The sequence below is a fragment of the Macrosteles quadrilineatus genome, unplaced genomic scaffold, assembly GCF_028750875.1.
Source record: "Macrosteles quadrilineatus isolate MER2022 unplaced genomic scaffold, UCM_ALF_1.0 Scaffold_6__1_contigs__length_79288215, whole genome shotgun sequence".
NCBI lineage: Eukaryota > Metazoa > Arthropoda > Insecta > Hemiptera > Cicadellidae > Macrosteles > Macrosteles quadrilineatus.
Window position 1 is genome coordinate 44,502,870 of NW_026542599.1, and position 27,807 is coordinate 44,530,676.

General features: G+C 34.4%; 1 protein-coding gene across 1 annotated transcript; it reads right to left on the reverse strand.

Moving 5' to 3' along the window:
- Nucleotides 1–1,136: 1,136 nt before the first annotated feature.
- Nucleotides 1,137–27,671, reverse strand: LOC128996839 (E3 SUMO-protein ligase PIAS3-like). Its single transcript, XM_054422340.1, has 14 exons — nucleotides 27,489–27,671; nucleotides 24,467–24,615; nucleotides 17,061–17,230; nucleotides 16,121–16,196; nucleotides 14,161–14,320; nucleotides 12,673–12,794; nucleotides 11,702–11,803; nucleotides 11,024–11,261; nucleotides 9,493–9,727; nucleotides 8,825–8,948; nucleotides 7,539–7,596; nucleotides 6,277–6,450; nucleotides 4,690–4,899; nucleotides 1,137–1,716 (listed from the first exon to the last, which is right to left on the reverse strand). Exons 2-13 carry the CDS (start codon nucleotides 24,488–24,490, stop codon nucleotides 4,691–4,693), a joined length of 1,692 nt encoding a protein of 563 aa, XP_054278315.1. The 5' UTR covers nucleotides 24,491–24,615; nucleotides 27,489–27,671; the 3' UTR covers nucleotides 1,137–1,716; nucleotide 4,690.
- Between the last annotated feature and the right edge of the window lie 136 nt (nucleotides 27,672–27,807).

A 27,807-nucleotide genomic window follows, 5' to 3' on the forward strand; every position in this document is an offset into this window, starting at 1 on the left:
TAGCCGCACTGATTGTTTGAAAATAACAGTTACATTTAACTTAACTTTGTTTAATAATGTCTGTTTATGTTGCTGAAATCCGTTGTGTGTCGTCAATGCAAATAAGAATTAAGTAGTTAACCTATTGTCAGTTTTAATCTGACAGCAGAGACATGCACGTCACACTACACGTCACATCAATTTTAGAATGCTGTAGTGTCCTTTAATCTATTTTAAACTCTTATTGTTTCATTGAAAGTTGTTTTCATCCTAATTTAGTCTGAAGGAATAAGTCTCCTTAAAAGACCAGTTGCTCTGAAGTTTGATTATTCTTTTCTCATGGTGATACTTAAAATGTGTGGAAATAGTATATTTCATTACTAGGACCGAAAGTGGCATTTTCCGTCGCGCGCTCAAGTTTTTGTGTGAGGCGAAGCCGAACACAGGGAACCTTAATTTCACGTGCGAGGCGAAGCCGAGTATGTGAGAGCTATTTTCACGTACGAGGCGAAGCCGAGGACGGGAATAGTGGAGCAAGTGCCGGATAATAACTTTCGGTACGAGTTATGAACGATACTTTTCATCACGACGCAAAAATACACAAACACAGAATAGCAGACCTCAGTAGTATTACAAATATTTTATTTCTCAATTAATTTGATTGAACATCAAAATAAAATTGAATCTTCTTAAAGGAACCCTACGTATATTTCTCAATAAATTTTGTTTAAACATGAAAATAAAAGAATAAAACAACTTTTAACAATACATACAGCTGATTCAAATCATTAAATTAAACCGTAACAAAACACTAGCGCGTGTAGTGAATAAATGGAGAACTAATTGAGAGCGAGGGAAAGTAAATTTAGAGCGAGGGAAAATCAGCTGATCGATTTTCCCTCGCCCCAAATTAGAGCTTGGGAAACGACTACTTTCATTGATATCAGCTGTTATCGAAAATAGTTACTTTCGTTACGGAGTGATGAAAAATATTTTCCGTTCTACTTAGTCTAAGGCACATTGTGCCTTATGACTTGATTCCTTCTGGAGCAATTTTTCTATGTTGTATAAATCATAAAATATTTCAAAGTGTCAATTTGAATTTAGAGCAATGATCACTTGAAAAATTCAGTTGACAATAGTTAAAAAATCTGATATATGAGAAAAACTTACAAGTAAAGGCATTTTTATTTATTTTTTTAGAATATCTTTTACTAATAAAGGCTTAGTTTAACTGGTCAAAAAAGAATTAATATTTTCCTGTCCATAGCAACTTCTGCTGGGTTAAACAGATTAGGCTAACCTTGGGTTTTACTAATCAAAACAAAAATTTCAAATAGCACATATTAAAAAAATTTTTTTAGATGAATCAAAAAATGATTTATGTTATGCGGTTGTTAAACCACTTATTTATAAACACATTTTCTACTACAAATACTAGTAAAACAATCAAATTCAACATTTAAAATGTTTTCTGCCAAAACCAAGACAAAAGCCAACTATCAGTATGGCTTTGTCCCAAGCAATAACCACCACAATTAACTAACACACTTGCATTTATCATATTTCAAATGAAATTTCCAAACTTCTGGATGACTTTTTACATTTAGGTCCACCACAACATGGACAAGGTAATCGTAGCTTATTTATACACAACTACCATCACAGTCAGAGAAACAGGTTGTCAGGAGATCATGAGAAATCACCAATATCGCCAAATGGGTTGGTCCACACAATCTGGAAAACAAAAATTATTTAACAGTTGTACAAGATAGGCTTTAGTAGAACGGTCATCTTGACTGGTGTTACGTACTTATTGAATTAAATAATTATAACACATAATTGTAAGAACTAAAAATAATGTCTTGTTTTTATTCATTTCTCAAACTTAGAATTGAAAATATTACATCAGCTGTAAATAGAAATAAAATTAATTAATGAGTCCAGACTAACAGATATAATAATATATAACAACTGGTCTAGTAGTTTTTGTGCGATGAAAGAACCGAAACTCATTTTTTTAACTGTGCAGATGGAAGAAATGAAATACATATTTATTTCCCATTAATGATACATTTTTAACAAAAAAATGGAATTTTTCTTCTCTTTACAACCAACCCATACTTACAAAAAATACCCCCGCCGCAGCAAACCTGTCGACTAAGCGAATTTTCATCTGCCTGAATTAATTTTCAATAAAATTTATTTAAATAACGTGTGGTTTAAAGAGTACCTAGGTTTGCTGCTAATAAATTTTGTTTTTATGTAAAATATTAATAGCTTAGTATAAAATAAATTAAATTACCAAGTTTGATCAAAATATATCCATAAACAAGCAAACTAAAACATTATACAATATTCCCCATAATTGTAAATTTACAATTTTATGAATTTTCTCTGTTACCAATATCCATACAAAAATACTTTGATATACTCAATCATTTGTTTTTTAAGCTCTTCTCCTATGGTCTGATCATGCTGGTTCACGAACTCATTCAAGTTTATCCCGCTTTACACCTTCAAGCCAAATTTCATCAAATGGGACAACAATTACTCAAGTTAACGTGTTCACGGACACATATATAACTCTCTCTCTTTCTCTCTATATATATATATATATATATATGTATATACTATACATATATACAAATTTCAACGAATGGTGTTTTTGGCCTCTGGGGACATCAAAATGAAGAAGTAAATCGGTCCCGGGCCTAGGTCTTACCGTGCCACCTACGGTAATAGCTACTTCCCTCTAGGGAAATTCGCTAAAAGGGTAACATGCCCTTACAATGTTTAGTGAAAATAATTATTTCACTTTTACGGTTGTGGTTGTTTGTAGTAGCCAAAATAAAGTGCTTCCACGATCTAGTACCTAAATGTGTTGAGGTTACCCAATACAGGGTTGCCACCATAGTAGGATGATAAAATTCATGCAGAATTCATGGTTTTCATTGGTAGTTTAAAAGAATTCATGGTCGATGCGCTTATACAATTTCAACACAATTGAGTTTTGCTGATTTCATAAACTGATGTTAAAGATGCAGTTTCTTTGTGTGTTACTTTTCAATAACCTTTCATACTTAATATACAACTTTTTAAGAGTGATTTATAAACATTCAAAACAAAGTTGAAAACAAAACAGGTCCAGCTATTCTATATGAGATATTGGAGAATAATTGTAAAATATATTAAGTCTAGGTTTAATTCAGTCTTTCCACCGAAATAAAACAAAAATCCAACTCACCTGGCCAAAAAATTCCTGTTTTATCCCCTACATGAATGTCATAAAATGTGCACTCTGGTTTCTCTTATTCCACAACCTACTAGGATATGATGGTTTTATCCAACAAGCTAAAAAAAACAGGCGTCAGAGTCGGAAATTTGGTTTTTATTTCGCACCCCGTTTCAAATCCCTGCATGGTCTAAAACTTCTGTTTTTGTGATTTAAGTCCCCATACCCCTTTTTCATACGCGGGGGTACGCCTACTAATGATTTTTCGAACTATATATAGTCCTCAGGAAGTCTCAACTGACATCAGCATCTTTGGGATGACTTGGAATGAACTAAACAATTGTTTCTGATCGAGGAACATGTTAAATATTTATAATGGTTTAAATACCTGCATTCAGTAATCCATTATGCTGCTTGTGGCAACTATAGTTTCGGTTCACAGGGAACCATCTTCAGGCCGTACAAGGCGTCGTTATTCACTTCCATATATGAAGGTCGTCATAAGTACATAAAACACGAACACACGAAAACATACATTGACACGAACATTTAACATTAAAAATACCGAGTACTCGGGAACACGAGACAGGTGACGCGACCGGGTGGAAGTTGTAGCTCGAACTGGTGGTCAGTGGTCTAACGGTATGACGTCAGCCATTGTCTCCTTATCACTGCCGGCTCGCATTCATTCCTTCTCTCCTCCTCCCCCATCCAGTATTTTGATTGCGGTGTTATAAATGGAATTCGATTGGAATGAGAGTTTGTCATTTAAAACATTTTGACCATCTGTTTTGACTGCCTTGTATATTTCAAATTCTTCATAAGTGTTAATGGTTGATCGGTCTTGAGAAAGATGTAAAACGTCCATATTACTATTTATGTTTACATAGTTGTGGTTGAGTGAAATTAAATGCTCTGCGAAATTTGAAGTTTGTGGGCCTGTAGTTTTCTTGAGCCTTGTACGGCCTGAAGATGGTTCCCTGTGAACCGAAACTATAGTTGCCACAAGCAGCATAATGGATTACTGAATGCAGGTATTTAAACCATTATAAATATTCAAACGTAATCCGGAGGCTAACAACTCTTAAAAATGAAACATGTTAAATAATCATCTTCACACAGTATTTTCATGGTGTTCGTTTCTATGAACTGTTTTTAAATATGAAATTTTTTTTATTTGGAAAATGTAATGGTACTGGTTGAATAATTGTTCCTGATTTTGAAAATTCATGGCCCATTGGAGAAATCCATGCATAATCCATGCCTTTTTTCATGGTCACAAGAATTCATGCATAATTCAAGCTTTTCAAGGTTTTCATGGCTGGTGGCAACCCTGCCAATAACTAAGTGTAAAGTAAAAGTCTAGGCACATGTGATAGGTACATCTCACATACTTAGCCTGAAACTGTCAATCTTTTAGTGAAACAACGTTTAGTGACTTTCCCGGCAAGATTTACGGAAATTTTAATTCTTACCTCATGGAATGTTTGGTTCTGTGTTGAAGAATGATGGCAGAGTCTGATTTTGGCACTGTGCCGTTGGGGCAGCATCCCATTGCACTGGGGCAGTCTTCATGGGGAATTGTGGTTCGCCTGATGATCCAAGGGGTGAGTTAGGGGGCGAGTCTAGATCGATTATGTCTTGAATCAACAGGTTAGGTCTCATACTGCCGAAACCCACTTTGTCTGAAACAATCAGAAGTTGATAAGTGGGATGTTAAGAACAACACAAAGCAAAACCTTTGGTTGTCAGACCTATCTACTTATATACGTTTAATTGGTTTTACAGGTTTTTTACCTAATCTTTTATGATTTTTGTCATTATAACGTCATCTATCATTCAGTGCTTTATTGACGCCTACACCTTCTTGTTGATTTGTCATCACCGTCCTGTCTATCACTTTATTCAGACCTTCTACCTGAACTTCAATAATTGTTTACTTAAAGACCTTTGAAATTTTTCAGTTTACTAAAAGCCTGTTCAGAATATTCTGCAAGACGGCAGGGTAGCGAATCTGAAAGTGTTTGTGGCTTGTGTGATAAAATAGTCCAGAATCATCATAACACAGTGAAGTGTTACGGGTGGTGTAAAAATGGTGTTATATCGAGCATTTCAAAAACCAATTTCGATAATTTCAAGAGTATTTTTCAAATGAAAGGAATAAATTGGTACTGCTATTCATGTTCTGAGCGTGTTTCGATCGTACTGGTGAACGACTCCGTGAACAACTCTGGGCCCAGAACTGATGAGTTGTCCTTGAACCACAGACGCTTCGGATCTGGCACAAATCATTAAGGAGGTGAACGAGATAAGAAAAAAATATAACTTGTCTATGTCGCAAGGGCTCACTAGACTTGAAAGTGAAGTAAAACTATTAAATTTCGATTAAATCAAGTGTTGAGTGATTCTTGCCAACCTCTTGACAGAACCATCTCTTCAGAATAACAAATAATGAAATGTCAACCAGAAAAATGTTTAGACATCTGTTGAAACATTTATCTGAACGCTCCTAATTATGTTAATTGTTTGTAGTAAACCCTTAACTTACCTTGCAGAAATAGTCAAAGAAGTTCCTGAAACCCTGCTGTGGCAGGGGTATTTAGTTTGATATATATAATATAATAATATGTTGTATGATTAATATTAAAAAGGCCTTTGAAATAAATCAAACTGTAAAGTTTTAATGTTAAGGATTTGAAAATTGAAAGAAAATCTAGATGTATGTGTATTCCTTGTTCCGCCTTAATGGAGGAAACCTACAAAAAAAAAAAAGGTTACACTATGGCAACAAATTCCGAAATAAATAGGTGGCCACGGGACATTTGTTTTCAAGATGATTTTCCCAATTAAAACTGCCAGAATCTGTTATGCGTTTAAACTAGCTGTTCTGAATTATATTTAGTTTAATTGACTCCTCGATTCCCGTACCTAGGACGGGCCAACAGCTCCTATTGTCTATCTACTGTATTATCTAGATGAATCCACTTCCCATGAATTTTCTCAGTTTATCGCATCTTTCTCCTAACTGAACTTAGCACTTGACCATCACCATTGTTACATACCAATGTCAGTCTTGTTATAGGGAGTGTTAATGTTTACAGGTGCTAATGTGTTAATGTCATCATCATCATCGCTCGCAGTCAAGTCTACAGTGAGTGCGTTGGCGACCTGCATAGGCTGCATAGGCTTAGTCTTGATGTCTTCACTGTCTGAGCTCACATCTAAAGGCACTATATCTGCAAAAGAAATGTTAACGCTGAAAATGAATAATCCTTTGAGCACCAGGGATTATTAATTTGAAAATGTCAGTTTTTACGTTTTCCCTTTTTTAGTGAATACACAGATCCAATTTAGTAGTGTAATGGAAGGAGGAAGTGTTTAGGAATAATTTTGAATTGGACACAGGCGCAGTAAGGATGAATATACTCCCGTTACAGCAAACCTGTTACATGACTAAGTGGATTTTCATTTGTCCAATCCTACAAACTACATTTCCTTAACGATGATACCCTTGATCAAAATACATCCATACACAAGCAAACTTTCACTGTTTCCCATAAAAATAAAATAACATGGGAATTTTATTTTTATTATTTTCTGTAACTTTAAAAAGTTAGCATTTTCATATTTAAATTTTTATAAAATAAAAAAAAATAAAATCCTACAACACAAAACTCTACACATTTAAGCCAAATTTTGTCAAAATAAGACCTGGACACACATACATAGGCCTATACAAAATATTTGTCTTGGCCTCTGGGGACATCAAAATAAAATAGTAAATCCATCCCAGTTCTAGGTTTTACCACCTATAGAGGAAATTCGCTAAACGCAGCAAAATGTCTGATCAGAGGTGTAATTTAGGAAGAATCCACCCATACACAGCAAAATTCACTTGAGTCTTTCATAGTTTATAATTGGACTTCTCTCACCAGATAAACTCAAGAGTGACACACGAGATCTGACCAGGACAGGAGTTATGCACTCAATTTTCTATTTAAAGTCTGAAATGTAACGTTTTGCCATCTTTGTATGCACATGTAAAATTGAGTTTTCCGTCAATAGATAAATAAATATATGTACAGTGCTGCCTTCTGACAGGAGAGACAACGCCTTAACATAGAAAACTTGTCCTCCAAGTTGTAGCACAGATCAAACACAGTTTTCAGCAGTTACGTTATGCTCCCTAGCATTCATGATTATGTATATCAGTGTTTGTGGCTTGAAGGATTCACTCCTTAATTAAAACCGAGCAAGAAATCTTTGACTACCAATTAATTGTTAACAATGTAACCATAAGAGAATACTCATAAACTTGACTTACCATCATCTGTTATTTCTAGTACTTCCATCAGGACTGGAGGACCTTTACGATTCTTGGCCTGTGAAAATGAGTTTTAAGTATGACTCATAACATAGAAAATATAGAATAATTAAAATATAGAAAGTAATAGAATAATTATGTAATGCCGTGTGGCTGATTCAGTTTTATTTTTAGATGGTGTTTAGCTAGCTTGCTGTACCTGAGAACACTGTTTTTTTATTAATTTGTTTTAATTCACCCACATGTTCTTAAATTTTTTGTATGAGAACGGTCTAAACTCATGTCTTATAACTGGCTAACGTCGACCTTTTGTTAGATTGTGTCATTAATCAGTGGCCCAATAACTAGAGATGAGTGAGCGGACAAGGGATCAGCACCAAGTCGGAAAAATGAGCTCTAGCCAAGCTTTTACACACACAATTGTAAGTCACGTCTACAAAGATTATCAACAAAATTTGTCCTTTTGCCACGATTGCGGATGACGATGACAACGTTTCCATTATCGCAAGAGACAATCAAGATGTTTACACAACTGCAGTAGAAAATGTCCAGGATTTCGCCGCAATCGCAGATAATAATTGATACATTGATAACTACCATTTTTATTTTTTTCCCATAAAACGATGATGATGTCCACAAAACCATGGGATATGTCAAGGATTTGGTGGCAATCGCAGAAGACAATGGTGATGTCCAAACGACTGTGAGTTACGTTCAGGATTTTACCACAATCGTGGAAGACGATAATGATATCTCCGTGATCGCAAGAGACGATGAACACAGGGTATACTCACGATTTCGACATGTGTGGTAGATGATCACACTATTACTGTGATAAGGGACAATTGTGATACCTAAATGTAATTTACAGCAAATTTATGATTAGGTAAGAATCTTAAAAATTGTTTTGTACTGGAAAGTACCACAACATACATGCTTAAATTTTACGATCATGCGGGCGTGACGGGTATAGGTAGCGGAATTGACTTTTGACGATGGATTCTCGATACGGATATCAATGGCTATTGGCCAAGTATGGGTGATATCAAGAAGTCCCAAGATTACCAATAAATCTATAGTACAATCTGTTTTTGATTCACTTGTCATTACTTTTAATTATGTTTCTAAACAACAGGTCGATGCTAGCAACGATCTAGATTTCAAACCGGTTCCTAACAATAGGCCTAACTTTATTAAATGCCTAGTGCTGAAGACAACAACAAATTAAGAAACATTTCTGTACAAAGAATCTTCATTATTCATCCATATCAATCAACATTTCTTACCGCAGCACTAGATGTATTTTCTAATATTTCTTCTTTGACAAAGATCCATGAGCCATCTTGCAGCAACTCAACCTCATTCACATCCAAAGGCAACTTGTCACTATTCAGCACTTCATGGAAATACCTGCAAAATTTACGACACTAACATAATCTACTGTGAAATATACCTTTAACATAATGTACCTATTGTAAAAGAGCACTTCAAAATGTCATAAAAGAGCACTATAAAGAAAAAGGACACTTTTAACTCAACACTTTTTGTAAAAGAACACTCTGACATAATATATTAACCATTATTAATTGACATATAATCTATCAATTTCAATTACTATTTTAATCTTACACACACTATACCAAATAAAAATAGTCTGCCACCAAAGGTTTGTAATTTCAATGGAACTGTTAATACAGCCCACTGTTATGCCCCAGAATAACCAGATGAGATCAGATATAAAGCTGACCTTTTAAACCTGAAGGTCTTGGTTCAATTCCAAGCAAGATCGTTTCTAGACCCAGATGCCATCTGTCATTTAACTATCAATTCATTATGCTATCTAGCAAAAGGTAGTAACAAAACCAGGGTTTGGACTGTTCTTTTACAAATAACCTCAAAAATACTAAAGGCATCTGTGGTCACAAGATAAAAATAAAATGATCAAACTATGTACCCATCAATGAATAGTTTATCAAAATCCCCCGGCTTGCTGCACACGGGACATGTCCACGTAGACTTGCGCTCATTCATCTGTATGTAGACACGTGCGTCGAAGCACTGTAGATGTGTGCAGGTGGTAGGTCTACAAGGCACCACTATCCTCATCTGTCCCAGTGGACACATTAGAGACACGCGCAGACTCGTAGTAGCGACCTCACTGTCCGCGTCCTCACGCAACTTCTCCTTGACTACAACCGTAACAAGTTAGTACAATAACCAGCAAAAGAATCCCAGGTGTTTATAGTGGTAGAATACAACCATTATACAACTGTTTCATGGTTTGACTTGGGTAAAAGCCACTTTTTTAAAGATTTCTTAAATACGCTAGTTGACCTTTGTTTCATATAAACAGGAATAGCATTTAAAAAATATAAGGATAAATAAATAAAACACTGTTAAAAAGGGTAAGGTAAGCATAGAATGTTATGGGCAGTTTGTCTGAATAATTATGAATGTTGTCAATTATTGGTCCTGAATTACCACTTAATTTAAAAAATAAAGTCAAAACCTTAAAATATATATTCTGTTCAGATAATATATAATTTAAATCCCTTTTAGATTGAGTGTACAATTTAAAATACCGTACACAAAACAAGACGAGTGAGCAAATTATATTTTCAGTAGGCCTAGATTTAAATGACAAAATTGACAAAAATATAAAAAATAATTTAGGCCGCTGCCACACTATCACGTGCGGTTGAGAAGGATGCGCTTTTACCGCATTGACATTACCCTGTCACACTTTCTGCTCTACCGCAACATACGTTGAGTGAAGAGCGTGAGCATCGCATGCTGTGCACTGTTGATAGCGACAACAGTAGGGATAAACGTGCAGCACAACGGGATGGTGTGGCTGCTCTCATTTAACTGAATGTGTTTTGACTTTTGTCCCGTCGTCCGGTCGTCCTGCTACACCGCAGCAGCATGCAGTGGATCCTGTCGACGCACCACAACCACAAAAATGTGACCACGCCCATTAAAACCCATGAGTTCATCCTGAAAAACAGCTCCCGTTTGACCGGACCGGCGAAACGGAATAGTGTGGCGCCGGCCTTAATGTTACACAATTCAAAGATCAAATAAAATTAAAATAATTGATAAGGAATAGTATTCACTCAGAGAATATTTGGAAAACCAAATAATGTAGTTAAAAATGCATTGATACCCTACTGTAGTTGATTTTAAATGTTAACTATTATTTTGATTTTAAAAATAAACCACTATAATGAATTACCTGTTTTTATGTATAAACTGTACATATAAGAAAGTTTTAAGTAAATATAAATTTTCTATGAAACAGCAGTCCAAAATCATCGTTGACATGGTTTTAGATACAGTGCCTTCAAACAATGCATCTTTCACAAATAGAGGTGAATGTACCATGTAAAATTAAATATCTATAAATAATTATATTACTGACACTTTAATTTTTATTCATTGCAAAAAGAGTTATTTATTGTGAATTAAAATAATTATGAGCTTACCGAGTGATCTGGTGGATTCAGCAGGTCGTATGCCTCGGTTCCTGAGCTTCTTTATGAGATCCGAGGCTGAGAGCTTTTTGACAAGGTTGATAGCTGTGACGTAGCCTTGGTCAGCCTCGATAGCCCATTTGATTTTCACTCCGTTTGCGATTGTGGCATTCAGAATAACATGTGGAGTGATGTTCACTGGGTAAGGCATTCTCCTTTTCTCCTTAGACTGGTTTGAAGGCAATAGGGGCTGAAAGGAAAAAGTTAAAATTTATTTGAATGAAAATAAATGTGAGAGATACATCACACAATATTCACGCCACATCTTTGACATCATGTCACGTGATGTTTTAATAAATTCCCATTGGCTGCCACAACCGCGCAATCCTCGTGTGTTCAGTGTGCACCCTTACCACTACTCCAGTCTCCAGTCTAAGTCTAGCGAATGCCTCACTACCCGGTCTCGGTCTGTGCAGCCATGGATGTTAATGTGGATGATAAGGATGATGATGTTATTGTGTTAATGGATGATAAGTCTCACATGAAGTTATACCACAGTCGTAAGTGACGACATTACACTTGCAATCAGCAGGATTGTAGTGAGCGTGTCACACAATTGTGCAAAATCTGTGTTCTTGCAATCACGGCAACAAACGTAATATGATTTCTAGCTTACTTACAAATACTTACAGGAAGAGCACAGGGTTTAGTGTTGACTTTCACATAAACGTCATTTGGTAAACAGTCATCTTGCTCACATGTGTTCTCAAATCGACAAAACCTCATCTGTACCTGAAACATTAAGTGGTTTATAACAAATAAAAAATGTTAAATTGTGATATATAATATCAATATGTGTCTAATGATTTGGAAGATGATTTAAAAATTTAAATAGCCAACCATATTTCCATTGACAGTTATATTTTTTCCTGTGTTATGTATTTCAAAAGATTATTGACAATAATGTGCTGTTATGAAAAACACATGGTACTTAATTGAATGCAAGCTGTTCCTGATAGAACTGAAATTAAATAAACTATCTGTTACGGGGCTTCACCCCGTTTGGCTTCATAAGTATTACCAAAGTATACACATGATACGCAAATTTTGCATTTACGACATTTTACGCATAAATAGAAAGTCTTGAGTATTGCAGTTAGCTAACAGCTTATTTGTGTATTTGGTTTTTAAGGAGGATGCCATCTTACTCAAACACATATTTCACGATTAAATTAAATCTTTATAATACTACCGAGTTGATACAATTTATCCACACATTGATTGCATATACAGGCCACAGCATATCCCTACGATTCATAGAATATGTTTTTATTCTGCATCTAAAAAAGTAAAAAAGATTAAATAATTTGACATAAATCACCTATGGTGAATTTTCTTCAATTACTGATTTTAATGACATTTAAAATATTGAAGAAGCATCAGCTGGTAGATTTGTTTTTATTCATTGCCTGAGGAATCTTTGATTTTCATTATAGATGTTTAATTAAATTACGATAAAGATTTAATTTTATTTGATTTAGACTTTTCAGGGAAAATAAAACAATTCCAAAATAAGAAAATAAAAATCTAGTTGATATGGATAAAGCTTAAAATTGTTCTCAATTTTACTGATTCAATATCTGTTTATTTTCTGTGATTACCTCTACAACATGTTCACCGTTGGACATTTCTGCATTTCGATAATAGGCAAGTTCGTTGACTTGGGCTGGAGTCAAGTAGAATGGAAACTCGTGTTCCTGTACCAAAGCTCCCCCAACAGGCACTGTGCAACATAAAATGATTATTATTTTTTTAAGGAAAAAATAACTTGGCTCTAAGAACTTTTTAAGGAGAAAGGAAAGATAGCTAGCTCATCTGAAAAAATATTCCCAGGTTAAAAGTACACAAAAAAACAACACATTTGAACTGTAACTGCCATTCTACCTCCGAAGAAGGCCCTGAAAGGGGCGAAATATCAGTTTAAAGGTGTTTCTTTTTTGTGTAATTTTAACTTCCTAAGACTCATTCTTCAGGTAAAAATGATTATTAAGTAATTTTTACATGACATACAATGAATATTTTTACCCTCCCACCTTCACATCTTAGCACCTCGGAGATCAAAGTCTCTCTACCACGAGACCAGCTTGCTCACAAAAGGTACAATGAATACTGTCAATAATATTCAAATAACCATAGATTAAAACAACAAATAATAGAATAATACCTCCGCCACAGCAAACCTGCAGGGCAGACTAAGCGAATTTCTACTTGTCTGAATACATTTTTAGGTATTCAATAAATAAGACATATTTATTCCCAATTTAAATACCATTAGATTTAACAAGTGCTAAGGTTTGCTGCTACGGGGATGGTAAATGGTGGTTTTTGAACATACCTCAATAGTAAAGGATAGGATGAAATTATTAAATTTGCCAAATTTTATCAACATATATCCAGAAACAAATAAACTACAACAGTTTTAACTTTCTCCATAAAAATAACATGGGAATTTTAAATTACACTTTTTTTAATTTTCTCTGTGACCGTTACGCATACAACAGCAATTAATACTAAATTATTTTTTTTTAAGCTCTACAATATGGTTTTTAAAGCAATTACAAAATCTTTTGTTTTAAGGGTCAAAAATGGGAAAACCCCGCAATCGCAGAGAATTTTGTTAACATCTTAGGCAATCACGGCGACGTTATCATTTCACAGAAAAGTAGGGTACAGAGGAAAATTTAATGGTACACATAAGCGGTGTCTAGCACTGGTCCTGAATGTCCAAGGCAAAGTCCAACACTGCCCCCATCGCCCTCATGTACTACAACGCTAACGGTGGAGGAAGACCCTGTGCGGTAGGAATTTCCTCACAGTTGTCACAGTACGGACTCTTTCTTGCTCGTCACAAGAATATTTCCGGCACAACTACCAGAGCTGCCAGTGCACAGTAGTTCCATAAGCGTGTTTACAACTCTATACCTTACTTCTAAGTGATTATTGTCACCGGCGGTATGATATTCCCCAATCATTAGTCATCATGACTCACAATCACGGCTAAATGGCGGAGAGTTGTAACCGATCCCGTCCCAAAAAGTCCCGATTTAAATACAATCCTGACCGAGGAACGGGAATTAACCCACACTTACTGAGAGTTGAAGGTTTGAGCAATTCAGCAATGTGTTCGTAGAAAGGCAGAGGCTTCAGTCGAACATCTGGAAGTACAGGCAGGTTGGTTGTAACAATGTTGGTTCTAACGGTTGGCGCATTGTTTCCGTTGGTGTAACTTTCATACGCTCGGGCCATTTGCTATACACAGTGAGAACATATGACATCTTTATTAATCATTACAAATTTTAAATCAACCTAATCACACTAGAGGAAGTGGAAATGGTTATTCGTACAACTAGTGGACAAAGCGACATTTTTTTAAAGTAGGGCAAAATTAGGCTTGGCTAGTTAACTTCATCGAGTTTAAATAAGACACTTTAATCATGAATTGCACATAAGGGGTTTCCAGTGTCCCATAAAAATAAAATTCAAAGACAATTCCAGGTTTTCCACATTCAAAATGTCTAAGACAAATATTTTGACGCTCAAATAAAATTTAACTATGTATCTACATTAAATTAATTACATTACATTAAATCAACTTCAAAGAACCAATAACTCAGATTCAAAAAGAATTAATGCGGCTTATGATTTGAAAATAAAAATTAATAAACAGTATAAGTAATCTGACGCCTACTTTCTCCCATTAGCTTATTAACAACTATTACCATGGGTAACTATGATTTTTACAAAAAAATACCCACGCCGCAGCAAACCTGCAGACTAAGCGAATTTCCATTTGCCTGATTGGATTTACACTAAAACGTCTCCTTAAAAATATCACATTCCTTATTTAAATAAAATCAGTTTAACACATACTTAGGTTTGCTGCAACAGGGAGGGTAAAAGTGTTTTTTTATGTAAAATGTTAATAGTTAGTAAGAAATAAAAACATTTTCCAAATTTGGGCAAAATATGTTAATAAACAAGCAAACTACAACAGTTTACTTATTCTCCATAAGAATAACATGGGAATTTTAAATTTACAATTTTTTGGAATTTTCTCCGTAACGATTAGGTGCATTATAACGCTTCAATATACTAAATTATTTGTTTTTTTAAGCTCTACAAAATAGTTTAGAAAGAAATTGCAAAATTTTATGTATTTTGAGTCAAAAATGGGAAAAACCCATTTTTACCCCATAAAACCCCCCATAAACCCCCGATCCCACGGTCCGATCATGCTGGTTCGCGAACTCGTTCGAATAAACGTAGGTTTACACGTTTGTACCCAATTTCATCAAAATCGGATCGTTTTTGCTCGAGTTATCGCGCTAACGGACACATATATAAATATATATATATATATATATATATATTAATAAATAATATGTAAAATAACATGAGTACCCTTTTTTTATATTCTTTTTTATTTAATAAATCACAACATGTTTCGTCTCTAAGGACATTTTCAAGTGTGTTAACCTAATTTCAAACAAAAATATTATGTTATGAATAAATACAGCTGTTAATTTTGTTAGTACCTATGTGAATGAATGTTTAGTTGTTGGTTTTTCTAATATATATAGATATGAATTTGAACGAATGGTGTTTTTGGCCTCTAGGGACCTCAAAACGAAAAAAAAAATCGGTCCCGGGTCCAGGTCTTACCATGAGTACTACGGTAATAGCTTATTCCCTATATGGGAAATTCGCTAAAACTGCCATAATAGTTACAATAACTATTGAACTGTAGTTTTTATAGCAATTAGGGTTGTAACATTTGGAGTAAAAAGGACTAACATACTGATTTTCTTTGATCAAAACCAGTAGAGCAGTTTTTTATCCGATTTTTATAATATTTTATGGGTTTACGGGACCAAAAGTTGCAACAACTTTTGAACCTTAATTTTTACAGCAATAATTAGGGTGGTAACATGTTCTTTAGAGATAAAAGACTATCACATACTGAATTCATCCTATCTAACAAATGGTCAACATTAGGTAACAAAACCTACTATAAAAAATAAAATACTAAAAATAGTAAACAATTCCTACCTCAGGTAGATAGCTCAAGGCAGGTGGCCCATAAAGCGAAGGTTGGGGAGTTGCAGGAGGAACTTGTTGTGTTCTTCTATAACATACCAATGATATTACAACTCGGTTTTTAAATGAGCCACTAGTTACAAAAATAATCTGAATCAAACAGTAGCAAGCAAATTGTACAGCATCAGCTCAGCACAGAGTAAACTTTATTCATAAAGGGTGAATCAGTATCTGGGAAATTTAAATATATTTTCATTTCCAGTATAATTATGGTTAATTTGAATGGTTTCTGGTAGGGGAGTGAGCTGGTCCAGTGGTAGAGTACGGGACTTCGGTCCCTGGGGTCCCAAGTTAAAATCCCAATGGATTTTAGCTAAGTGATAATGCAACAACCCTTGGGTCTAGTCTGATGTAATGTAAAAACGATCCCGAACTCGTGCCTAGTGCCCTGGGAAAAAAGGTTTTGGGGGTATTGTATTTATAAACAATGTATTTCAATTAAAGATTTGGGACATTTTAAAATTAAAGACAGTAACTTTAGGCTACATAACATTTTTATGATTGCTGCAACCATGCAACCATTCAGTATTTGGGTCGTTTAAACAAAGGTCAAACATAAATAAATACACATTAAAAATATACCAGTCTATATAAAAAAAGTTGAAAACTTAACTGAATTTCAAGTTTGATTCAAGTATAAACAACATTTAGTTCCATACCCACCCCGAACACAAAATTTCACTACACTAACATCTCATTGCACAAAATTTTCAATTAGGACCAAAGAATAGGCCACGATTTGCCATAGTCGTAAATTCCTAACTGAAACTAGTATCTAACAAGAGATAGGCCTAAGAACAATGCTGACCATGATGAAAAAAAAAAATTTTAAACCAACTCAAACGTAATTGCAAAGCTAAAAAGTGAATGAGCAGTTGCACAAGGAACTTACCTATGACGTTCATTGTAGATTTCCTTAATCTTCATTTGTATCGGCACTGAGTTAAGCTTGAGTAGCTCTAATGCCCGAATCTGCATTTCTTGCTTGAGCCCATGCTTGCTACGTCCAGCAAAGGTTAACAGTGTGGTAAGTTCTGTAACCTTGAACGCCTTCACCATTTTCTGCAACGTCAACATTCACTGTTATATTGGAATCAACACTGGCAAAAATACACGAGATCATTGAGTCGACAAGATCCACATCACCAAAATTTTGATTAGGATGTATTAAATTGGGTAAAAAGTGTATATAAGTGTTAAGGAAGTATTATTTAGTGAAGTATTAAAGTGGACAAATAATCTGCGGAAAAATATTAGAAAATTACTTGACCTCTCCAAACTTCCTCCAATACTTCAATATAACTTTTTGCCACAATTTTGTACTTGAAAGAACCCCGAAAATGGTAATAAAATTGGACGCGTTGCAGAAAGTCAACAGTCCCGGAAGGTCAAATAATTTATACCTGTGCCGCTAGGTCAAAAACTACAATGTTTGCAGTGTCTGTAGATCAAAAATCCCAGTAAGTCAAATAGTACAGTCCGAGCTAAAAACGTGGTCTATGTTAAAGCAATTGACTTATTGGGAATTTGACCTAATGCAACAGCAGTTTTAATATAACGAAATAAGATAAAATATAAGTTCAGTTTCGCTGAGTCAACAGTGCCGGAAGGTCAAAAGTATAATCTGTTAAAAACAACGATAGTCCTCTCGACGCATGACTTCAATAATTTCGCGTTTTGGTGTACTTAAAGTTGTGCTAAAATTTTGAAAATTGGCACAGAGCATCTTGGTTAGTCCTACTCGATGACTATTTTGTTGGAACTGTAAACTATTTACCGATCTAATTAATAAAAATTGATATGTATGGTGAAATAGTTTTAAATCGTGATTTCTAACATGAAAAAGTTAGCATGCGAGATTTTTTTTTGTTTTTGGGTTAGAGAGGTTTTGTCTGTGGCAAAGTTGTAGCCAAAAGTGTGATGCGTAAAATATATGTTTTTGAATTTTTTACAATCAGTGGTTCAATAGATAACTTGGGTTGAAGAGAACGGCAAATTTAGCATTTCGCAACGCATGGAAAGAACTACATCGTACGATGCGACTGCTGAGTGGACTTATAATTTACAGTTCTAAGAACAAAAAAAAGATGAATATACAGATCACCAGTACATTCATATTATTTATAAAACATCTTTCTGTATTACCAGCTTACATTTTTCACTTATAAGAATACATCATAAACAGGGTGTTAAAAATAAGCGGGGAGATACTTCACCTAGTAATTCCTTGGGTCAAAATAAACAGAAAATCAAGGATAACATTTTTTCCGAAATCGTTTCGTTAACCAGATATCCACCATTTTGTATTTTTTACATACAGATATTTATCTTTGCACTTTTCCAACCGATGTTTATGAAACTTGGTATGTATGTTAAGGTAGGAGAGACCCATGTTATAAAAAAAGATTCATCTCGATTCACCCTAAAATTTCAAAATTTAACACTTAACTACAATATAATATACTTTACTACACCACAATATTTACGTATCACCATAAATCTTTAACACAATAAAACGTTAACATTTTTAAAATCCAAAGTAAATCAATATAATCTTTCTTTTTTGAAAAATATATTTAAAAAAAGGCGATGGTAAAATAACGACAGGCGAGTTTCGATCTGGGTGTTTCAGGTTTGAATCTAGGAGGATTTAACATTAATTAGGTAACATTAATGTTTAATCCTCCTAGGTTTGAACTGTTTGAGAGGAATACATGAAACCGAAGGGGGGAGGTAGCAACAAGTGCACTAGTATTTACTAGTGTCCAATTACAATTTCATGGATTTAACCAAAACCTTTTCTATTTCACTTATTTTCAGCTGTTAAATTTCAAACGATACGTTTTAGCGACATCATTAACGTTATTATCATCATCATCGTTTGAGTTTGGGTTTGCGGCAATGTATTTTTATGAATAAAACCTTTAATTTGATACCAAACTTGACCTCTGCTGCTATTAATTGACTGTATGCACTATTAATTAACAGCTGTTTCTAAGGATTATGTCGGCCTTAGTCACAAACAGGACAACAAGATCGCTCCACTCATCCCACACTCATCTCCATTCATACTTGGCTTAAAAAGCATACATTTGTATGGTCGCCATTTCAAAGCAACATGGCTACATTATCAATGACAAACGTGGAAAACCTTATACGAGTGTGAGTAAATCCGAAAACAGTGTAAGTCCGAAAACAACTCTAAAAAACAATAAGCAATAAATTGCAAGAACCGTTGCTTATATCATTGGGTAAACTTATACACGTATGTACTGACGTGTATACTCAATGCTTATATCGAAGGAATGTACATCGTGAGAATTTCCATTAGTTGTTCCATTTAGTTGTGTGTCCATTAGTATAATAGTTTAGTTGACTCTTTTAAAGTCAGCGGAAATTGTGACTGTTATTACCCTTGAAATGATGTTTGTGTAGTACTTTGCAATCCTACCAATGCTTTTAGAATCATACGATTACAATTTTCTGGTTAGAATATGTCGCATAGAGTGGTGACTACTGTATCTTTTTGGTTTGCTTGTAAAACAGGATCAACAGAGATTTTCCATCGACTTAAACAATACGATACTCTCAAATTGTTCATTGCTATAACAAACTATCACACAGTTTGATGAATATTTGTGTGTAAACCGCACCTGTATTCTATCTATTTTACCTTTTATTTTTCCAAGACTTTATAGAAAATCACGCATCAGTGAAGAAAGGCTGTATCCCATGTGTTTTATAGGTAAAGAAGACAAGGGTGGTCCTAGACATATATTTTGGGGGGTCACCGGGGGCCTGGGGGGGTCCTGGGGTTCCCCCCGGGAAAAACATATAAATAAATAAATATAGGCTATACAGGGTGATCAACTCAAGGAGGCCACCATTGGGATATCGGAAACGGTAAGAATTAGAGAAAACTTAAAATGGAGGACATTCCTTTATTTTTTGTGGCAGTTAAAAATATGATTTTAGTTTTTTGAAATTCAGCCACCATTTTCCAAAATGGCGGCCAAATTTGAAATTTCTTATGGAACACCCTATATTTTATCATGTTTTCGGATAGAATAGGCAATTTAAAAACTTTTTTAGCCTTGACATTTTTTCGATAAACCCACTCGTTTAGGAGTTACAGCCTATGGAAAATGACTTCCGGTGTACATTTTACATCATGTAGCTCCTAAACAAGTAAGTTTATAGCGAAAATGCGAAGAGTAAAAAAGTCTTACAATTGCATCCACATTCCAAAAAGACCATACAATTCATTAAAAATATGAATTATATTATTTAAAAAATGGCGGCAAACTTGAAAAGTGGAAAACTTTTTATTTTATAGTCTTTAAGGAATGTAGATGCAATTCTAAGACGAATTTACTTTTTGCAATTTAGCTCTAAACTTACTCGTTTAGGAGCTACATGATGTAAAATGTACACCGGAAGTCGTTTTTCCATATGCTGTACTCCTTAACGAGTGGGTTTATCGAAAAAATGTCCAGGCTAAAAAAGTTTTTAAATTGCATATTCTATACGAAAACATGATAAAAAAACTAAAATCATATTTTTTACTGCCACAAAAAATAAAGGAATGTCCCCCATTTAAAGTTTTCTCTAATTCTTACCGTTTCCGATTTCCCAATGGTGGCCTCCTTGAGTTGATCACCCTGTATATATGAATTTGAACCCCATGATATATACGAATTTGATATTTTGTATGTGTTTTTGGCCAGAAGGGACCTCAAAACGAAAAATTAAATCGGTCCCGGCCCCCGGGTCCAGGTGTATAAGTACAGTACTACGGTAATTGGTAATAGCTTATTCCCTATATGGGAAATTCGCCAAAAACCTAATTGTTATGTAGAACAATATTACATTCAACCAGCTGTTAGTTAAAACAACTTATATGGGACTAAAACAAATCAATGATTACAAAGATTCCTTTAAACAATAATTTGAACATCCTACTATTTTACTATGCATATTTAATTAATCTGCCATCCTCATACCTAAATTGAATGTATCGATGGTCAGCATTACACATAGTATAAATAAGTCAACTCTAAATATGTCTTTAAATTTGTTTCCAAATGCTGAATTTGTGTCACAAATGCTGAATGTTTACAGATGTTATGTTAAGCAAATTATATTGTACTAAAAGCTAGCTTAGAAGGTTAGCGTCGGCTGCTAGACTTTTTAAAAATTAAAACTTAATTTCTAAAAAACTGGGACCCTATTTATAATTATGGCTTTGACATTCCCTAGTTCTCAAAATGATCTTTCTTTCAACACAAAAATAATGAAAATCCGTCGACTGGTTGATTCAGAATGTGAAAAACCCCCATTTACGTTATATGATAGTTTGGACAGGTTTCAACCCTTCCGAGGCGTAATACATTTACACAGTTTATATGTAGACTACATTAGAGCTCATAAAATAGTTCTACAATTAAATGGATCTCCTTTTACAAAAGTATAATAATAACCAGAAATTTTCAGATCGTCCTTGCGGGTATTTTATGCCACAAATTTTGACGAAAGGCTATACCTATTTACAGTGTTGACGAAACAGTTGGCAAGAAGCATTAATAGATAACCTATATACCAAATATGATAATTTTAGCTCTATTCTAATTATGACAAAACACGAAGTAACTAAAAGCGAGTTTTGTTTGTGTAGTAAGCGTTGCAGGACTTTACACTGCCTACTTTACTTCTAGGACTTTAGGGTCTACTTTACACTGAATCGACGTTCACTTTTATTGCTTTTGATCTTCCGGCACTGTTGACTCAGCGAAACTGAACTTGTATTTTACCGTATTTCGTTATATTAAAACTGCTGTTGCATTAGGTCAAATTCCCAATAAGTCAATTGCTTTAACATAGACCACGTTTTTAGTTCGGACTGTATTATTTGACCTACTGGGACTTTTGATCTACAGACACTGCAAACATTGTAGTTTTTGACCTAGCGGCACAGGTATAAATTATTTGATCTTCCGGGACTGTTGACTTCCAGCAACATTCCCATAAAATTAAATAAGAAAATTCTAGAACCTAACCATTGAGGAACCAGCCTTCAAGGAAACATTAAATGAGCACTGACTTCACTTCTGTTTACAATCACGTTCCGACGTAGGCGATGGAACTCAAGGTTTTCTTTTCTCAGCAACACATATTACATCTAATGCAAGCATTTAACCCTTTGAGCACCCCACAAGAAACACAACAATATTTGAACTGAGTATTCATACCCAATCATTTTAACGCAACACACAATTATTGCAGTCACCATATACTACGTCCACCATTTCAATACCTGAACTGAAAAAAGAAAACTAACTTAGAAGAAAGTCGTAGACAAAGAAATTACAGAGACCAATAATGATGCTCAATTGACACAAGGGACAAGTATAAAAAAACTACTAATTCTGTCTCTGTATGGTAAAATATCACCCTCTTTCATAAATATCCCACTTTAACAATCAAATTACAAGAGATGTGCGAGCAGAGATTTTTCAGGTCAAGTCAAGTTGAGTAATTGGCAAAAGATTCTATCCTCGAGTTTGAGTCGAGTTTAAACCAAAAAGATCGAAGGATGTGTAGTTTAAGTAACTCCTTTGGCCTTGAGCGTAACTTGTAAAACAACCTTGCTACAAGCTGAAGTACGATTATAAATAAATTAATTATGAATACTTGTGTAGTAACATAGAAAATAATTTTAAAACAACAATAAATAATTTCAATTTGAATTTGAATAGAGCTCATAAATGAACTTCTACTTCTGTCAAAAATAGGTAGGTGAGCACATATTTATTTATCTAAAGATTAATTACATTAATCCCTATTGATTAGTAATATTGCATAACTTAATACTTGGCTAAAAAATTATAAAAAAAATAATACTTGGCTAAAAGACCTAAATCTCCCGATTCTCAACTGTGTCCCCAAAAGAGTTTAAGGTTTTGCCTATTTGTTTGGTGAGGCCTGGTAATAAAAATAAGCTTCTCTGCGACAACATTCGTTTAGGAAAGTGAAAATATTGATATGGTGTTAAAATGTATTTTTTTAATGTTTAATGCGACATGGGACTTGTGCACTAATACCTTAACACTATTCACTGTTAAAGTGGGCAAACGTGCACAGGAATACCTGCCTCCATACGATCAGAAAAATCATAGTAGATCAATTCAGAAAGAAAAGTTACGAGGTCCATGAGAAGAGGTTACAGCTATAGAAGAAGTGGGCTCTGTGAGGCGGAGTGACATTATTGTTATAGATGGGAAAGAAGGGGAAAGGTTTTGGCCTCATTATAGACCCAACAGTTCGTCTTGAGACAAATTAAAATCAGCTAAAGGAAGTCCATGAAGAAAAAGTAAATATTTATAAGAAAACTATCCCCTATTATTTGGAAAAATATAAAAATTTAAAGTATATGGACTACCCATTGGATCAAGATGAACAATACCTAAACAAGTCAAGAAATTTTGGATGAAATTCAATTTAGAAAATCCAGTGCTATATTTAATATCTTTAACAGCCATAACATTTTCTATTAGGCCCTAAAATTATAAGAAACCACCTATATAACAATAATCATAATTAGGTTTAAACAAACTTGTAAAATTTCATGTAGGCCTAATATTATTCTTTGTTCTACAGCAGACTACAATGTGTAGTAAGATTAAAATTTTTTAAATAAATTTGAATTTATATTATATATAAATAGAGACTTTAAATTATGTGTATGCGGGTATGCCTGTATAACATTCTCATCTTTGTATGGTTTGGTAAGGCTGTTGTATTTAAAAGTAAAAAAAAAAAAACATGACACTCTTTAAAAAGATATCAGGTTCTCAGCTATTGTAAACGATTTAAAGATAATCTGTACACTCTAAGGAATATGTATACTGCTGATCAAAACAGCTTTAAATACCAAAGGGTAAAAAAGTACAATTTCTTGCCTGTCAACATCAAAAACTTGTATGTTGTTTAATTTAAACATGTCTTGAAACCCAGTCTGACCTGGGCCTGCTTGTTCAACAAGAATATTACAATTTAGAAATTTAGTTTTAATTTTATTGGAAAACTAAGCCAATTTAATTGTGTTTTTCTTCCTTTTGACGATTGTTACAAACCGTTAGTTTTTACTGCAAAAAATCATTTAATTTAATAAAATCGCGTTACAGACCTTAATCCAAAAGTTTATATCCGTAATCTATCCATCTATCTATTCTATTATATCTATCCATACTATTATGAAGAAGTGGTACAAAAGTGCAAAAGTTTATTGCTAACTCTCACCACAAGTTCTGCTCTTTCTGCCATTTTCCTTCTTTTGTGGAGGTTCACAATATATTTTCCGCCAGAGTGGTTTCTTGAACATTCAATAGACAGGCTTTCTGTGTTCCACCATAAACCAACAAAAAGGTCTACTGCTTGGATAACATAACCTGGAACATGATATTAATGCTATAACGAAATAAAGATAACTTGCTCAACTTTCAACTAAAATCCTAAGTTACCTTACCTTACCTACATAGCCACTCAAACCCCAAAAGGTTTTGGCCTCGCCAAATATCTCGGTCCTGTTGAGCATCAATTCAATTCAAGCCCTCTGCATGTCCTCCTGCATCTGATCTTTCCATCGCAGTCTTGGGCGCCCCAATGTTTGTCTACCTTGTGGAAGATTTTCTGCTGCCATTATCAGTGTGGAGTTCAGCTCTCTTGTGGCCAGCCCACCTCAATCTTCTACTTTTGATTAGGGCCTAAAGCTATTATGTCTGGATCTTGATACAAAGTTCTGAGTACCATGTTGGTCCTTATTCACCATATTCTTTGATCACAAATTGGACCAAAAATTGATCGAAGAATTTTGTTTTCAAAGACTATCAGATTCTTTTGACCAGATCTTTCTTCAGATTGTTTGCTGAGTGTCCAAACCTCAGATTCATATAATTAATACAACAGGTAAATGCATACACTTGTAGAGCCTTAGTTTGGTATTTTTTATAGAATTTCACTCTTTGGTAGTTTCTGGAGGGTCCAATAACATTTGCCTGAAGGAGTCTTATTTTAATTTCTTTTTCTTCATCATTACTCTCGTCTACAGTGACTTCTAAGTATTAGAAATCTTCGCACCTTTGAAAGGAATGGGGCTAACTATCTACATTTCAAGAGTCTCTATAAATATTTGGGTTTCTACTTACAACTAGAAGTAGAAACCAGCCTGATGGTCCCCAATCATTTTTTCAGAGTATTGCCTACCTATTTGGTTTCTACTTCACTTACAAAAAGACCAGCTTTTTCTGCAGTCTTTAGAAGCGTTTCTTCCAGGGTTTTTAACCCTCCGAGTGTCCATAGTTTAGGCCTTAATGTAAGCCTATTTTTGGCGCATTTGCAAGGTTTCAGCGAATTTCCCTATAGGGAAGTAGCTATTACCGTAGGTCTCATGGTAAGACTTAGGCCCGGGACCGATTTACTTTTTCATTTTAATGTCCCCAGAGGCCAAAAACACCATTCGTTCAAATTTTTATATATGTATATATATATATATATATATAGATTTATATATATATAGATTTATATATATATATATGTGTCCGTGAACACGATAACTTGAGTAATTTTTATCCGATTTTGATGAAATTTGGTTTGAAGGTGTAAAGCGGGATAAACTTGAATGAGTTCGCGATCCAGCATGATCGGACCATGGGAACAGGGTTTTATGGGGTAAAAATTGGTTTTTCTCACTTTTTACCCTCAAAACACAAAATTTCCCAATTTTTCTCTAAACCTTCTTAAAGAGCTTAAAAAAACAAACAATTCAGTATATCAAAGTGTTTTTGTACGGTTATTGGTTACGGAGAAAACTAAAAAAATGGTAAATTTGAAATTCCCATGTTATTCTTATGGAGAATATTGTAAAATGTTGTAGGCCTAGTTTGCTTGTTTATGGATATATTTTGATCAAACTTGGCAAATTTATTTATTTTATAGTAAGCTATCAATATTTTACTAAAAACACACTACTTTATTAGTTTCCTTGTAGCAGCAAACCTAGGTACTCGTTAAACCTAATAATGTTATTTAAATAGATCAATTGAAAATCAATTCGGCCAAATGGAAATTCGCTTAGACGGCAGGTTTGCTGCGGTGGGGGTATTATTAAAACCGATCTGAGAAGCTTAAAACAATGTTAATTCTACTGTTCTATATACCATTTTGTTTGGAAAATCATGGGCTTCAATATTATACATAAAACATAAGGAATATTTGTTAAAAAAAATTTTTTGAAAGTTCGCGCTCAATGAAATTGTATACCTAAATTATAGGCCTATAAATATTTGAAAATAGCTACTTTGTTCCAAATTTTATGAGGATTACAAATATATAATAATATAAGGAAGTAGATTTGCAAATAAATAAGTTATGGGCAAAAAACAGATTTCAGTACATAGCGTTTAGCTAAGAATGCATAGCCTAACCATAAGTTAGCTAGGAATCTGGCTGATAATTTACATCAATATCACTACCTACTTCTTCAGGATCATCAACCAGCCCTTCAAAATCACTTAAATCTTCTTATAATGCACCACGTATATCACTACTTTTGATTTTTAACACTAAAACAATGATAAACGTAATAAAACACATCAGTCATTGGTCCGAGGGTAACCTAGCTATTTACAAATACGCACGTCAGCTGTCTGCTACAATTACGATCGGCTCGGAGAACATACAGCGCTGAGACAGACCTCTGGAGAAAGCTTAGAATATAACAAAAAGAACGATACCTAACTCGATTCCAGTTCAATCCGATTCAGTCAGTCATAGAGCCTTCGCCGTAAACGATGTTCGCGCGTCGATTTTTCGACGAGTGACGCTCGGAGGGTTAAACTACCATAATCTTCAGATATTAAAGCTATAGCATCAGCAAACGCTAAAAATATAGTTTTACAACCTAGGGTATTGCATTTTCAGCCTAATAGAAAATAAGGAATTTCATTTTTCACACAATCACCTTTGAGTAACTTGGTTCTTTCTAGGCCTAGATCTAGGCCTATTCAAAAGCTTGAAAGTATTTAGGCCTCTAGGCTAGGCTAGCGATATTAACTAACAGGTGTCTAACTTAGAATTCTCAGCTTAGACGAGTAAGTAGCCAGGCTAGGCTTAGGCTACCATCATCAAAATATGAAAAACGACCAGATGTAAGAAATTTACCCAAAGTAATTTAAAGCCTTTTCGTTCTAATGATGCGAAGGTTATGATTTAAAAAATATAAGCATAATCTAATAGGCATCTCAGAAACTAAAAGTATACTTACCGACCGTGACGGTATTTTAACCACTTTAAAGTTAACCCTAAGTAAGTCCATGAATGAACCTAACCGCCTTTTTGGCCCAAACCCAAACTACATTAACTACAACCAAAACCAACCAAAACCTAAACACTAAACAGTCCAAAACAAACCCAAACCCAAACAGAAACAAATCAAATCAAAAATCCTTCAAACCCAATCCTACTCTTGATTGAGATTGGATTGGATTCACTCATTCCCCTCACTCATACCACAAAAAAAGTACTAGGTGGAATTCGCAGTCGCGTCCACAAAACTGAGCAGAGTCATCATGGTTTATATTATA

Coding starts and splice junctions, on each gene's coding strand:
- LOC128996839 (XM_054422340.1), bottom strand. CDS start 24,490: ATGGCAGAAAGAGCAGAACTTGTG. Junction 11,804..12,672: donor ACGGTGAACATGTTGTAGAG/GTAATCACAGAA, acceptor TTAATGTTTCAG/GTACAGATGAGGTTTTGTCG. Junction 6,451..7,538: donor ACTAGAAATAACAGATGATG/GTAAGTCAAGTT, acceptor TTTCTTTTGCAG/ATATAGTGCCTTTAGATGTG.